At 43.6% G+C, this 15,259-nt stretch overlaps 1 protein-coding gene across 1 annotated transcript in view; it reads left to right on the forward strand.

Annotated features, from left to right (window-relative positions):
- LOC119387177 (actin-related protein 2/3 complex subunit 2) overlaps positions 1–14,916 on the forward strand; it is a gene marked incomplete at its 5' end in the record, with an annotated part of 30,505 nt that extends 15,589 nt beyond the window's left edge. Inside the window, 4 exon segments of the mRNA XM_049413394.1 lie at positions 1,865–1,991; positions 5,518–5,618; positions 12,617–12,717; positions 14,353–14,916. Coding sequence (XP_049269351.1) covers positions 1,865–1,991; positions 5,518–5,618; positions 12,617–12,717; positions 14,353–14,377 — 354 coding nt within the window.
- Positions 14,917–15,259: the final 343 nt, after the last annotated feature.

Genomic DNA, 15,259 nt, shown 5'->3' on the forward strand with positions numbered 1-15,259 from the left:
CGCTAAGAAAACTTAGGATGTCTGTGTGGTAACCCATCATGGTGGTCTAGTGGTTATGGTGCTCGACTGCGGCATCGAATCCGGCATCGCGGAATCGCGGCATCGAATCCCAGCCACCGCGGCCGCATTTCGATGGAAGCAAAATGCTAGATGCCCGTGTGCTTAGATTTAAGTGCAGGGTAAAGAACCCCAGGTGGTCGAAATTTCCGGAGCCCTTCACTACAAGGTCCCTCACACTCATATCATGGTTCTGGGACATAAAACCCCAGCAGTTATTATAATGTCTATATGGTCATGCATAACACTTAGGCAGCTTTTTTTTCTCTTGCTTTTTTTTTTTTTGCGTTAGCCAGTTTTGGATACAGCAGCCTCCCGAATGCATTTTCACTTCACTGTATAAAGGACCAGTTCAGTCGAGGCACAGGCCTTTTCAGCTTTAATGGTTTTTGTTATAAAGGTGTTGATTAACTCAAAGGGCACCAAGAGTGACTCTTCTTTGAATATAACAGTGCATTTGTGAGCGACCACATAATGTTTACAGCATTCACCTTGTAGCTGTTAGGTTGAAAGTGTGACTGATGCTAGGTCCAAGCATTGCAATTAACAACTTTGTGTTCATTCTTGCAGCTAGTGTCCGTAACCTAATGTCCATGGCCATTTTCACTTTCAGGTATGTTGAGGCAAAGCCGGACAGGGTCACTGTAGTCTTCAGCACCATATTCAAGGATGAAGGTGATGTTGTTCTCGGAAAGGTGTTCATGCAGGTAAGACCACTGTGCACACTTCTTTTCCCTAACTTTAGACAGCTTTCAGCATGGGGTGATGTGTAGGCAAAATGCAAATGTGCAAATGCTCAGAGTGTTCCTCTGCTCCATAGATTTAGCATTAGCTAAGCAGGATTCATATCCAAGTGATGGCTTTAGCAGGATATACGCTGCCACTTCGTATTGGTTGGCTGCTAGCAGCACTTTTGCTTCACACATTTCTAATCACACATATTGCATTGCATTATTTTGCTCCTGGGAGCATGACCTACATTGCTTAATATAGCATTTTTCTTTTTTTCTCTCTCTATTTTGGTCAATTTGATCTTCACATTACAAAAAGCTTTGGAAAACTCGTTTGGTCCCATAGCCTAGCTGGGTAGTAATGGGACCAATTGTTTGACATACCTAGATAATTCAGCGAGCTGTTACAACAGTGACAAAAGGAAAACGGAGCTAGATAGAGGTAGTAGTATTAGAAAATACATGATTCAATTATGCAGAGGGTAACAGCAGACAAATTGACCATTTATCCCATTATGCTACTTATCCACGAAACATGAACTGCTTCATGGCCATGGAAAAACTGTGGGCTGCTTTCACATCATTTGGTGTGGCATTCCGAAGGAGTTTTTGTTAAGATGTTGGAAGCAGTGTTTTCAAATAATGTCTCGATCTCCTAATGATGTTTGTGAAAAGAACTGTTAGTTTGCTGTTTCCACCATCTGTATGCATGCACACTACTTCTATTGCTGCTTGTCAAACACACTCTCGCAGTGTTGCTTGCCTTCTTCACGTCGCCATTGTTTGTCAGTTCTTTCTTCTTCCTTGTCAGAGTGCACTGTTTTTCCACCATGCGCAGTATAAATCTTGTGTTAATTTGGGTAAAACCTTTATGGTAGGGATTTGGTAAGATTCGTGATCTGTGTTCTCGTGCTTTGCTGTTGAGGCAGAAAACAAGAGAGAACAGTGCCGTCTTTTTTTTTTTTAAGTTGTTGCACTTCATTTCCCTCACAGTGTTTGTGGAAGTGTTTATGCCTTTCCAGTGTTTGTCTGCGTACCTGAGTAGCGCGTTCACAATGTCTTTTCTTGCACACTAGGAATTCAAAGAGGGCCGCAAGGCAAGCCACACAGCGCCACAAGTGCTCTTCAGCCACCGTGAGCCTCCAAAGGAGTTAGAAAACACGGATGCTCGTGTCGGCAACAGCATCGGCTACATCACGTTTGGTGGGTAACTTGCCTCATGCGTCTTGGCCTGTGGCTACAGACAGGCCCTGCCACGTTACTTGTAGATTGAACCTAATGGCATGTACTGAATGCCACTCATTGTACAGATGTGACTAGACTTTGGCAAAGCCTAGCTTATGATTATATAGAAGCCTTGTATACACTGTAACGTGCTAAAGTTTTGTTGAGTAACTTAATTAATTTCCTTCCACAAAGCCAGTGAAAAAGAACTGACTCGGTTTTAAAAGAAAAGAGCAACACAGTAATTTAGAATGACAGAAGGTTGAGCTAGTTGAGAAGGATTCATCATAAGGAATGTAATGCGTGAAAACATAACTGATGGTCGGCATTAGTGTTGTCTAATTCTCTTCTGCTGTGTCCATGTTTGCGCACCTTATTTGGCTTGGTTATCCTAGCGAATCGGTCGGTCCAGCAGTTCTGCGAAAGAGGTTTTCCCCAGCTGAAGGGAAGTTGTTCATTCTGTTAGCACTAAGCATTATCAGTTGCTGCAATCCTGGGCAACCTGCCTATGTGGAACTGCATAGCAAAAAGCTGTTCACCGCATTTGCAGCAACAGATTATGTGAAAAAACAGACAGTAAAGTTGGTGAGCTCACTTTGCAGTGAAACATGTTTTGAGTTTTTATGGGTGTGACCATACTTGGAACTTTGCATGTGCAGTGTGGAGACATTGATCACACCAGTTCTTAAGTGGGCAGGAACAGCCATGCACTTGCATTTCAGTAACCAATGTTTTATGCAGTGGTTCAGTTTTTTGCACAAACTGGTGAAGCCAGACTACTTGACTGCAACTATGTGATGGCAGAATTCTTAATAAAGGAACAAGAGTTCATAAGATTACTGCCCTACTAGTCGCCAGTAAGGCACCATATACTATAAAGACAGAAAGTGACAAAGCTTTCTTCCGGCAAGGTACAAACAACGCTCACTAAAGCACCAATAGTGTCTTCTCTACTGCTGACCTTATGGCAGTGGTTCTCAGCCATAGGTGTTTCGGGGACCCCTTGTGGACTTGTGGAAGTTATGAGAGACCCCTTGCATTGAGAGAAAAAGGGGAGGGTCATAACTTAACATGCAGTGTAAAATAGGTGCTTTTTATTTCTCCTTTGCAAAGAATGGTCAAACTAAAGTGCCACTTCAATTCAATCTCAACAGCTTGTTAATAAGTTGTGCAGTCTGCAGCCACATTCAACCTGTTTCTAGCTATGTTTGCTCTTCAATTATGCAAGCCTAGAAAAAGTATGCTTGCACGCATATGTTGTAGAAAACTGCAAGCAAAGCTTTACAGCCATCTCACGGAGAAAGGGAAACAAGTCAGATCTGCTGCAATGCAAAGGTGTTATGCGGTGAAGCATAACCAAAATCAGAAAGGGCCGCTGTCATGCAACATATTGTGCCTACAAGCAAATGTGCTTGTTTTTTTGAAGGATGGGTTCCGCAGACCCCCAAAAATGGCTTTCGCGGACCCCAATTTGAGAACCACTGCCTTATGGAGTCACCAGCTCCGGTTGGTGACTTCATAAGTTATCAAAGTGTTATCAATGTTTGTGCCGAGTCATTGTCCAGACCGGATGTGAGAAGCAGCTTTTATCTCATTTCCAATAGCTCTTATCACTGTTTGCTTGTTATTTTTAGTTACGTTTACCTTATTTATGTTGTCCATGTTACAGTCACTGGTAGCCTCATTAGATTTCATCACCTTGTTGGCAACAGATATGTGCTCACCAGTCATAACTCTGATGTCACTTGACGCTAACCCTAATTAGGTTTTCCCCAACATGTGATTGCCATTGCTTATGCACTTGCCAGAGAAAAGTGTGGCTTTCAAAGAACATAAATTTGGCCCCCAGCTCTGCTCATATGCAGACAGACATGCCTTATCTTTTTTGTTATGGTATTCAACTCGCTTTTCCGCTACAGTTCTTAACTGGAAGAGTAGCCATACAGATCTGCAGATTCACCTACAGATTAAGGAAAGGAGACTTGCACAGCTGTGCGAAAAGAAATTTCTCGATGCAAATGCAGCAGTGTGGTTCAACCTAGATGTAAACTCAACTATGGTTGCACATTGGCCTTGGTGGATCCAAATGAGATCGAAGCTTTTCTGATGTGAGGGAATGTTGGTTATAACAATATAAAAATGTTCATGCCACTATTAATTTGTGAACGCATGCCTACATAACAAAGGTCTCCTCCGATCAAATGCAATTTCATTTCGGTGAAGTTCAACAACTCCTAGTTTTTAATGACCTAGTTGTGTTTGCTGCACACAACTGACGAGCATTGTGAAGAAGGAGATTCTACAAATTGCCTGTGCTATAACCCATGGTTTCTCAAATCGGGTTCCGCGGAACGTGGAGGTTCTGCAGGCCTCCTCTCGTGGTTCCGCGAGCCACTGATAAATTTTCCCTGGTTCCACACTCGCCAAGTCACTTAGATGGCGAACTCGAGGTGCAATTTGATAAGGCAGTGGACTTGCTACTGCTGATAAGGCAATGGATATGCAGGCATTCTCGACATTAGCCCATCTAAAAAATAAGCACATGAATCGGCTGAATCCAGGAGCGGGCATGCGGCTGGCCCTGAGTGTGACTGAGCCTCGCATCGATTTGTTGGTGCAAGGAAAGTGAGTTCAGTTGCATGTCAGTGAATAAATATTTTATATGCCCTTGCTTTTGAATTTATTGCATGTGAATATAGGGTGAACCGAATGAAAAATGCTTGCATGAAATCGAGGGGGGGGGGGGGGTTCATTGGCACTTAATGGGGCTTAGCAGGGTTCCCTGGGACCAACATGCTTGAGAACCTCTGCTATAACCTATGCTACTTTTTAGAATTTCATTAGGTTCGTCTGCACTCTCTTGTATTAACTGGCCATTCGTACTATTTATAATCTAGCTATCTTCATGAATAGTTCTCAAGAAGGCAGGCTTGGTTTCTTGATATGAAACACACTGCTTGTACTTTCACTGAAATGAATGTCAAGTGATCACAAGATGACAAACAACAACAAAAACAGCAAGTGGCCTGAAGAAAAAGAAACAGGCCATATATAAGGAGAAGAAAGGAGCATTCAGAATAAATGGTGGCTGTTGAACCAATGAAAGTTAGCATTACCTGCATGCTAGTCGCTGTAGTGGCAATTTCAATTAGCTCAGCACCTTGAGCTAGTTCTAAGGTGATGTTAGCAGTCTCATGCAGTCACATCTGCGGGAAGCAGTACTTGCGTGGTGCAATGATAGCTTTTCCAGCCGTGTGTCCTTCTCACAGCCTATTGAAATGCCATATCTTAAAAACATTTTGTTGCACCCACTAAATGGATGCTGAAGCAACAAATGACTGCGTAGTAATTGCCAGAACGCTTATCAGTCGCATCCTGGTTCTGTGTGGGCCTGTTTCTTTGTTTGTTTTCCCAGGTTTCTTCCACATTTCCACTGGCTTATTGCATTGTGCAATACCCTCGGCATGCCTTGCAATTTCATCTTTTTTTTTTCTCCTTTCTGCAGTGCTCTTCCCAAGGCACACAAACCGCCAAGCAAGGGACAATACAATAAACTTGATTCACATCTTCCGTGACTACCTGCACTATCACATCAAGTGTTCCAAGGTAAGTCAAGGCTGCTCAAGATTGTCAGAAGCTTGTGTCTTGGACTTGGGCACTATGTAAGTCCTGTGTACACACAGCACCATTGCAGAAAGGAACACACGAGCTTAACGGGTGTTCAGGACCTCTTTAAAAACGGGTTTGCTTTCTCACCTTAACCACCAAAGCATTTCGTCTTATCTTTTATAGATAATCAACCCTCACTTGTCACAAGTTTCCCCTAGCTTCAAAATAAAAATGTCGTAGCTGCAGCTGATCTGGTGGATAAGATTGTTCCATGCTCTTCAGCATAGGTCAGCAAACTCACTCATGAGTTGACTCACTCAGACTCAGATCGGGCCGTGAGTCTGAGTGAGTCCGGGTGAGTAATATTTTGGCAAGTTTAAGTCTGAGTGAGTCCGGTTGAAGAAAATTTTAGGGAGTCTGAGTCTGAGTCCGAGTGAGCTGTAAGCGCAAAATATATTTCTTGAGTGAGTCCGAGTGAGCTCCACCGTTAGTTGCAGACTTATGGTCCTATCTACTCATCTTCAGAATTACTATCAGCCTTATATCAGCTTATGTTTATACTCAAATCTATTTACACTTATCTCGGCACTCTAGCATTCATGTGCTACCTCAATATTGGGGACTTTTAGCTTGTACGTATACTTCTTTAAGTTACCGGATACCGAATGGAATCTGCGCATGCGCGAACCTTTACAGAACGTAAACTACTCGCCGCATAGGCTTTACGTGTATGGCCCTATCTCGCAAATCCACCTTCGTTCATGCCTACTCGTGATATCCGCTTTGCAGAGACTCCAGCCACCGAGTCAAAATAAGCCGAATTGCGAGCACCACTTATGGTGCATTCAGATGACGGACCGAATCCAGATGTGGTGGGGAGGACGGCGCGTCATGTGACCTCACATCAGCGATTCTCCTCATCCGCACTTCATCCGCAAGCCTCGCAGACGGATGACCCCAACCTGTTTTTCACATCGGGATTCTGGTGGCGGAACGCCGCAGCTTTAGCAGACAAACAGGCTAACAACCAGTACACTTTTCTTCTGCTCGAAACTTACGGCTGTCCTCACAGTTGATTTCAGCTCTGCTGGCGCTTAGTTCAGTTTATTTCTGAGGTCGTATTCTAAGACAATCACCTTTGAGATATCTATCACTTGCGCGCTGATTGGCAGGTTGGAGAGTAGCGGGTAAGTTGTTGCATCAGTCATTGCACGTGCAGGATTCTGTGGTAGGCAAAGCGGCGCTGTCGCCGAAAGCGGTTGTCTCAGAACACAGCCCATGTTTGAGCACTGATTTTAAGGTCGATATGCGAACCGAGGGAAGGAAACATAATGTGCAGCAGTGCAATGTATACTGTCAGTACCTGTTCGCAAAAGAAGAAAAAAAAATACTGCCGATATCGGTGCATCACTGTATCCTCCCTTCGTGCGCGGGGCCCCACGGGTGACAGCAGCGAGGTCAGTCTCCAGCAGCTCTCCGTAAAGAAGATTCTTCTCTTGATTGAGCCATTCTGCTAACACCGCCAATTTCACCAAAACAAATTACATTCCTCGAAAATACTCGACAAAGCTCGGCGAGCTTCGCGTTCTGTTGGCTTCCATGTTGTTGAATGCTCTCGAACCAGTCTGCTGCCGGAGGGCGCAGGTAAGCGCAAAGTCTGCAGTCAAGAGTAATCCGGCTGTTCTCTCCTAGGACACCGTCCGTCGTGTGGATGCGCCTGCAGGCGGATTATCTGCGAATTAGCCGTCTGCGTCCACGACAAATCCGCATTCGATCTGTCGTCCGAATGCACCATTACGATCACCTTGTTTCAGCCGGATTACGAGGCTAGAGCGACCTAGAATATCGAATCCGTAAATGTGAGAGGCCTAAAGCCCCTGATAGGCTGGATAGATGGCGCCATCTATCAGGGCCAACCAGGAAAGCGCAAAATTGTTATTGCAGAAACATCGGGCATACTGCTTCCATGTAAATGCCTTGCAGCAGCATAATTACAAATAAGTATCCTTTTCAATCATTTTTTTCACTCATAAACACTAGGCTGGATAGATGGTGCCATCTAGCGGGGCCAAGGTGAACCAGGCAAGCGCGAAATTGTTATTGCAGAAACATCAGGCGTACTGCTTCAAATGTAAATGCCTTGCAACAACATAATTACAAATAAGTTGCCTTTTCAATCATTTTTTTTTCACTCATAAACACTAAGTGCAAACAAACGTGTCCATGACTGTGGTTGCACGAAGCATCACAAGATGTCGACACCATCGTCTGGTAACCCGTATTGCTACACCCCTTTGCTTGTACCGGGATACTGCAGACGCTAAAGAACTCTCTTATGACTTTGACGCAGCGGTAATTCAATATTATCTATATTAAATGTAGTTTAAGCGCAGTTATCATCACCGTTTAGTGGTTTTCGCAAACGTAAAGGTATATATTTACGTATGTACGTAAATGTTTACGTATGGCGAGCTAAAGCTTTTCTAAAACATGCCTTCCAGTAACACGGTAAACGCAGTCCGGTATTCCGGTAACACGGTAACGTTAAGAAGTATACTATAAGCTAAAGGTCCCTATTGATCAGAGGCATGAGTTAGGGAAAGGGGTGCCATGACCTCCCCCGCAAACTCTTTCATGGGAAGTTCTTCATAAAGATATCTCGTGTGAGTCGCGTATTTCATAAACATGTCCTTACTGAATTGATATATGATAATGGTGATATATGATATATGATGATATCTTGTATTTGAAGGTACAAGATCAAAAGGTGTATAGTAGAGCACCGATTATGTAAGATATTGGCGTTAAGAAGGATTGACACAAAAAGGATTGACACCAAGATCGAAAAAGCAAATTTTAAACCAACGGACTCGTGAGTCGACTCACTCAGGCTCACTCAGACTCAAGTGAAGCCATGAGTTTGAGTCTGAGTGAGTCTGGCTGAGTAATATGTTGGTGAGTTTGAGTCCGAGTGAGTTCGGTTGAGAAAAAGTTTAGTGAGTCTGAGTCCGAGTGAGCCCTCACAGCAAAATATATTTCTTGAGTGAGTCTGAGTGAGCTCCAATTTTTTTGCCGACCTATGCTCTTCAGTCTTCATCTAAGCTTAACAATCACCAAAATATTCACGATATCCCTAAATCATGCACCTGTATCTTACGGTGTACACGGATCATACTCCTTGTGACGTCGCCACTATTCCTGGCTCGTGTAGCATTCTTGTTAACCCTTTCCCTATTGTAGACGATCTGACCTCATTCACACTATTTGTACCGCTCTCACCGAAGATAGGCAGGGCTCATTCACGCTGAAACAAGCATTTAGCAGTGCTGCAGTCAAGCTACCTGAGTCCATTTTGCTAAATTTTCTCTGGCTTCAACAGATGGTGCAGTAAAAAAAATTTAAAAATGCTCTCAAAGCATGCATTTTGGTCGAGAAACAACTTTGATTCAGGCAACCGAGATCTAGTACTATATTGAAGAGAACTGAAGAAATGTTTTCAATGCAGTGATGGGAAGTTTCTTTGAAACACATACACATGTCTGTTTATGCTGTTGGTTATTCCTGCATTATGGTTGTACTATCGAAATTGTCATGAATGTACTTTCACTAAAATTATGCAAGGTCACTTACACAGCCACATAGTGTGTGTGCTATGCAGCACCCTGTGGAGTTAAAGCGGGACACATTCTTAGAGTTAGATGTAGTGTTTTATCTTGAAGTGCTGCCCTTTTTATTCCCCATACAGCGTTTGTATAATATGCACACATGCACGCACATTTTTAAGTGGAACAAATGGGAACATGAACTGACTGATATGTGCAACGTTGATGCAGCATTACGGAAAGTGACGCTGAAATTGCAGTGCCACTACACTTTGTTGAAGCAAACTAGTGTGCACTCGATTTGCACATCCAAGATTGATATCGTCTTTCATCCTTCACCTTCTTTCAAGTATTCCTCAGTAGAGATGCGATTTGGTCACCACTCATCAAGGTACTCGGCATGGTGCGTACGAGTCCATGAAATCCTTGAAAACCCTTGAATTTGAAAAAAGCATTTTCAAGGCCCTTGAAATTCCTGTAATTTTTTCCCATCATTGAAAATCCTTGAATTTCCTGAGCAGTGCACTCTCGTATCAACATTTCGACCTCCTTAATATGGTAGATCGGCGTTGACCTGACAAACTGCCCATTTCAGAAACAATAATTCGGCGCGAGCGCGCATAGTTCCGTTTTGCAAAACTGCACTGGGGAAAAAGTGGGGAGGCCGATTCCTTCTCCATGCCGCTCACCACCCAGGGATCGCCGAGGGCTATACACGCGCAGGGGAAGCCACCGCGCTTTAGGTGCGGCTTGGATGAGGGGAGGAAAAAATGGTTGTACGCTACTATATGATCTTCCTATTACTTTTAAATGACAGCTCAATGTGTACTGCAGTAATAATCGTGATAGAAACCGCACAAAGACATAGATGTGCATGTAACACGGTGTGAGCACAGCGGTGACATCGAAATGTCCTCTCAGTTACACAGAACGCCAGCACCACATCTACGCAAGGTAACAGCTCAAACACTCAGTTCAAGCAGCATGAGCACGTTACAAATAAATAAGGTCGAGCGCATGCTGAAGATAATGAAGGTCGAGTGCATGCTGAAGAGAGGCGCTTACTGAACCGACCAAACTTGTAACTCGGCATCAGTCTTGCTTTCTTCTTGCAATGTTGCCGACGACGCCGGGCCTGGCACGGCCAGACAAATCTGTGCTCGCATAGCTTTCCAGCCTCTCTAGCACAATGTTTTGCACTCTTTTGATGGCTTCCTATGTTCCCCTTGCAAACTACATTTAAAAACGTGCAAAAAAACAAAACGCGCAAGTGCGTGCTGCAAGTTTTTGGCGCGTGCGGTGAGTGCACGGACCTCCAAAATGGTGACCCCGTGGCTAGCGCTCCTCACAGATGACGCCAAGTGCATACCTCCTGCACATTTATTTATCTTTACATAAGTGAGTAACTGTTATGCTGAATGTTTTGAATATGTTTGGTGACCTTCACCAAGCTCATACTGTAGAAATCTCAACCGCTGTTGTAAAAGTTCACTGTGTGTTGTGAGCTGCGTTTAACGCGATAGCGTTAAAGAACTCGTTTCACAGAAATTTCGACGTTGGCGTCGTTGGCTGTGAGCGAAAAATCATCTTGTCCATGACTGTAAAATGGAGAAAGGTGCAAATAAAATAAATAATAAAACGTTCGGGTTCGAGTGAGAATTGAACCCAGGCCATCTGCGTGGCAAGCAGGTGTTCTACCACAGAGCCACACTATTGCTTGAAACTGCTTCGGGAAAAAACACTATATAAATGCCATGTAGTGGGAGGAGTCTCCTCAACGCATGTAATTTTGCGTGACAGAAGGATAAAATCGCGGCAGGCGCCAACAAAACATAATGAGTACTACTCGTTCACTCTGGCAAACTGCAGAGGATTAGGCAAAGAAGGTTCGCTTATCATTCCCAATTTGTAAAGGCTGGTTCCACGAATGCATGAACTAAGTTTTAATCCACTGCATGCAGCTGGGAACTTAAGGTATCCCAAAATAGCTTGCTTGCATTCTTGCGGCTTTTGAAATCAGTCTTTTGTTCCCACCTGAGGGGATGTCATTTGTGATTTTATGTAAAGTGTGACACGCCATAGACACAGCCAACACGTTTCTTTGGACTGCCACATTTCAAGTGCGCCCAGTGCAATGAGATGAAAGCAGAGATAGGAATGAGATGGGACATGGTGCTATCTGGCATGACAGGAAACATTAACATTGCTTTTGCTCCATCTCCATTTACATTAGGTGCTTTTTGAAAATGTCTTTGTTATTTGTTCATATTTTTTAAAAGGCCAGTAATCAGGCTCAGACTTTTTTTTTTACACCTCCCGAACAATTCGCTAATTTGTGCAGAAGGCTGCGGCAAGTCACATTTTGCGAATACCACAGCGCTGCGCAGACACTCCATTTCAAAAAAAAAATTTCCACGCCCCTCTCCTGTGCCTGGCCAGTCCTTTTCACCCGCGCAGTGATGTAATCTTGCCCATGGGCAACATTACGCTGCACCGACTTCGTTGATTGGTCCTTTGCACTACGAAACGGCGCCTTGGCCTTGCGGTGATGCAGTTTGGCCGCGTAGTCCTCATTTTCATTTTCCTGTGCTGCCCTCTGCCGTTTTGGTAGAGCCCCGACACTACCGAGCCAAGGAGTATTACCAGAACGAAAGCCTCCGAGATCAAGAGGAGTCTTGCGACTTTACCGCTAGGGGAAGGACGCATGCGCCCCGGCACATTTCTTTATCTCTCACCCCTCGCACCACGCTTCCTCACCACGCCACTCTGACACGAGCGGCATGTAGAAAAGCCTTGCTCAGTCGATGGCTGCGCACCGATGATGTAATCGCTGACGTTGTGTTACATTTCCAAAGTGGGTGTAGTCACAACAAATGGCTACGCCTACCTCACTTCACTGCAGAGAAGGGCGGGAACTACGAGCGAGAAATTGAAACCAGCCGAAGCGGGTTATTCTACTCCCTGTAACTTCCTTATTACAGCACTTATTCACAAAATTCTTGCGGCAGCATGTTCACATGGTATAAATGTGCAGTTATATCTCCATCACAAATTTTGGACCGCGAGTTGGTTTACTGGCCCTTTAAAGGGCATCACGCTTATTCCAGCATGGTGTTCAGTTTCAATAAAAGGCATTTTAAAGAAGGGTGTCGACTTGGGCTTGTTGGTTAGTCATACTCGTAAACTGTTGCGCGGAAAGACGTAGACGGGGAACACAAAAAGACACACACGGAGCGCAGTGCGCTCCGTGTGTGTCTTTTTGTGTTCCCCGTCTACGTCTTTCCGCGCAACAGTTTACGAGCATTTTAAAGCCTTTTTTGACCACTCACTTTAGGGGTAAAGCTTAAGATTGTATTGACACTGTCTGATTTGCGCAATCGGCTATTGCTACAGGCCTACATACACTCCCGGATGCGTGCCAAGACGTCTGACTTCCTCAAGGTGCTCAATCGTGCGAGACCAGATCCAAAATCTGTAGAGAAGAAGACAATCACGTGAGCACGGCACATTTTTGTTTCCTTTGGGAAAACACATTTCACACTGTAATAATTATATATATGACAAGCATGTATGCACATTCTTCTACTCCTTGCTTGCCTACATAGGAAATTTCATGCATTTGCCTTTGTTGACCGAGTTTTTTCTCCTTGCTTATCATTCAGTCTTTTTGATATATACTGCCCCAGATACAAACAGGTTGACCTTCAATGGCTGCCAACAGTTTGCAGAGGACAAGGAATACGCAAATATACTAATCTTCGAGACGCAATACAGTCACATATTGGCTACCTTTCAGCTAGTACTCAAACAGACATCAGTTCTTTTATCCACTAATATAAAAGTGTTCGCTTAGCAGCATTTATAATATATTAAGTTTCTGTCATGAAATTGATCATGAAATTGAATATTCTGCAGCATTGTTTGTTAGTAGTCTAAATTAAGTGTTTATAATAATAAGTAGTTTGTTCATGTACCCAGCGTTCTTCGGAGAGTACAAATGATCATGGCTTATCAAGAAATCTGGCTTCCCTGGATGATTTACAGCTCTACTACATAACTTGTCATTTTTTGGGCGCGTTACAAAGGTTAAGCTATTCGAAAAATATTTGTATATTAGGAGACCGAGTAGAATAGGGCATTGCTTGGTTCATTACCCAAATTCTTTTACAATTCACACAATTCTACTGGTAGTTATGATACTTGCATGCAGTATGGCTTATATTTTGTATATTTTATGCAAATATTGCCTCATGGTTTGTGGTGATTAAAGTCGATGTAATGTAGTTCAGCACATGATGGGGCAATTTATTGGCTTGACAACTTAGACTGTAATAACTGCTCGTGTGGCAATTGGCTTTTGAAATTTGTTTCAGCATGTAGCTTGCTGCTAGGCTGAACTACTATAGGTGCAGATCCTTGCTCACTGATAAACTACTGCCACCAAATCAGCGATTAGGCGGCACAGTTGTCAAGTAAGCCTGATACGTTGGCTAGTGAGGCTCAAGTGACGTGTAGGAATCCACACCTTTTAAAAGGGGCTGCCCTTTGTGAAGCCATAACATTTTCCGCTTGTCGTGTAAAAGCTGTGCAAGCCTGCACTTCGTAAAAGCAACGATGGTAGCTTTTGATGTGTTATGCTGCCAGTCACACTGATAGGTGATTGAGTCAGAAAATATGTGCGTTGCTTCCTCAGTTACACACATCTTATCAGGGACATTCTGCTGTTTTGTAGAGTATCAGCTGATAACTGCGGTGACTGTTTTCTCTGCAAAGTTGTTGGCACGCATTGCATCATGCCTCACCAATATTCCAACTATAGTTATTGCAGAAGTGTGAACATTAACGTTACTTGGTAACGTGTGCTAAGCGGGTCTTATGTTTTAGATATCTCGAATGTGCATTGGAAGAGCAATGGCATTCAGCAGTGTGAACCGCAAGTCAGGCATTCTTTTTCATCGTCATGCATTTTGTACTGTCATGCTATCGGTGGCTATCAGTGAGCTATCAAAAGCTATCAGTGAACTCTGCAGTGCAACTTCATTAGGCAGCATGCTTCTAAGATTAGACTACAGCTGTGTTTGCAACTGCAGCTTTGCACTGACTAGAATGGCTGGTCTCTCTTGTTGCAGGGGACGGACGTTCACACGCAACTAGCAATGACAAGCTGTTATTGACGCAAAAGGCCTCCAAACGAAGGAGGCCCCATTTGTTTAACCTTGGCACACAAGACGCAATTGACCCAATGGTTTTTTAATTTATGCGCCACAAACGCTTACCAGCCTTGTTGTGTTTGACAGATGCTGATTTATAGTTACATCTTCCTCTGTTTTTGTTTTTTTTTTATACTCTCGAGCTTCTCTTTTTCTTCCTCCCTAGTTACACATTCATTTGTCACTCTTGTGGGAATAAATTTTTGTGATGATATAAAAACTAGGGAACACGGTTACACACAAGTGAATGACACCACACATATGCATTACGGTATTACTTAGCTGCTTTCAAAATAAGGCTAGGTGCGCCTGCGTTTTTCTTTCTTTCTTTTTTTTTTTTTTTTTTTTTTGTATGTCGAGCACTGATTTCTAGGCTTATAGAAATCTTTCTTGAATCATTGATTGCAGCAGTTTGCAGGGACAAACGCTGTGTGCTGTAAATATCGAGATGATGATGATGATGATTAAACTAAGTTCTTTATAGTTTTGTCTTCTGTATTACTGTGCTGATTTGTGTTAAATTTATAAACACGAGTGCAAGACAGTGTGCACTGTTTTTAGTCGTTGCTCATGTTGCAATGTGTAGCTGGCATATCAAGCCTGTTTCACATGACAGCTATATTGCTCCAAAAGTGGCGAGGCTGCCTTTGCTTGAGCCACAAGACCTGCATTTCAAGCAGTCTCACACCGCTGAGCTCGAGATGGCAGGAGCTGGAAAAATTTGCTTGAAACAGAGCATCTCCACAAGCAACAACACAAGGGCAGGGTCGTGGCAGGCATCCGGAGGATCTGGCGGGCGGAATACTGCACCGCAGCGGCAGGCGTT

The sequence above is a fragment of the Rhipicephalus sanguineus genome, chromosome 3 (assembly GCF_013339695.2).
Source record: "Rhipicephalus sanguineus isolate Rsan-2018 chromosome 3, BIME_Rsan_1.4, whole genome shotgun sequence".
Taxonomy (NCBI): domain Eukaryota; kingdom Metazoa; phylum Arthropoda; class Arachnida; order Ixodida; family Ixodidae; genus Rhipicephalus; species Rhipicephalus sanguineus.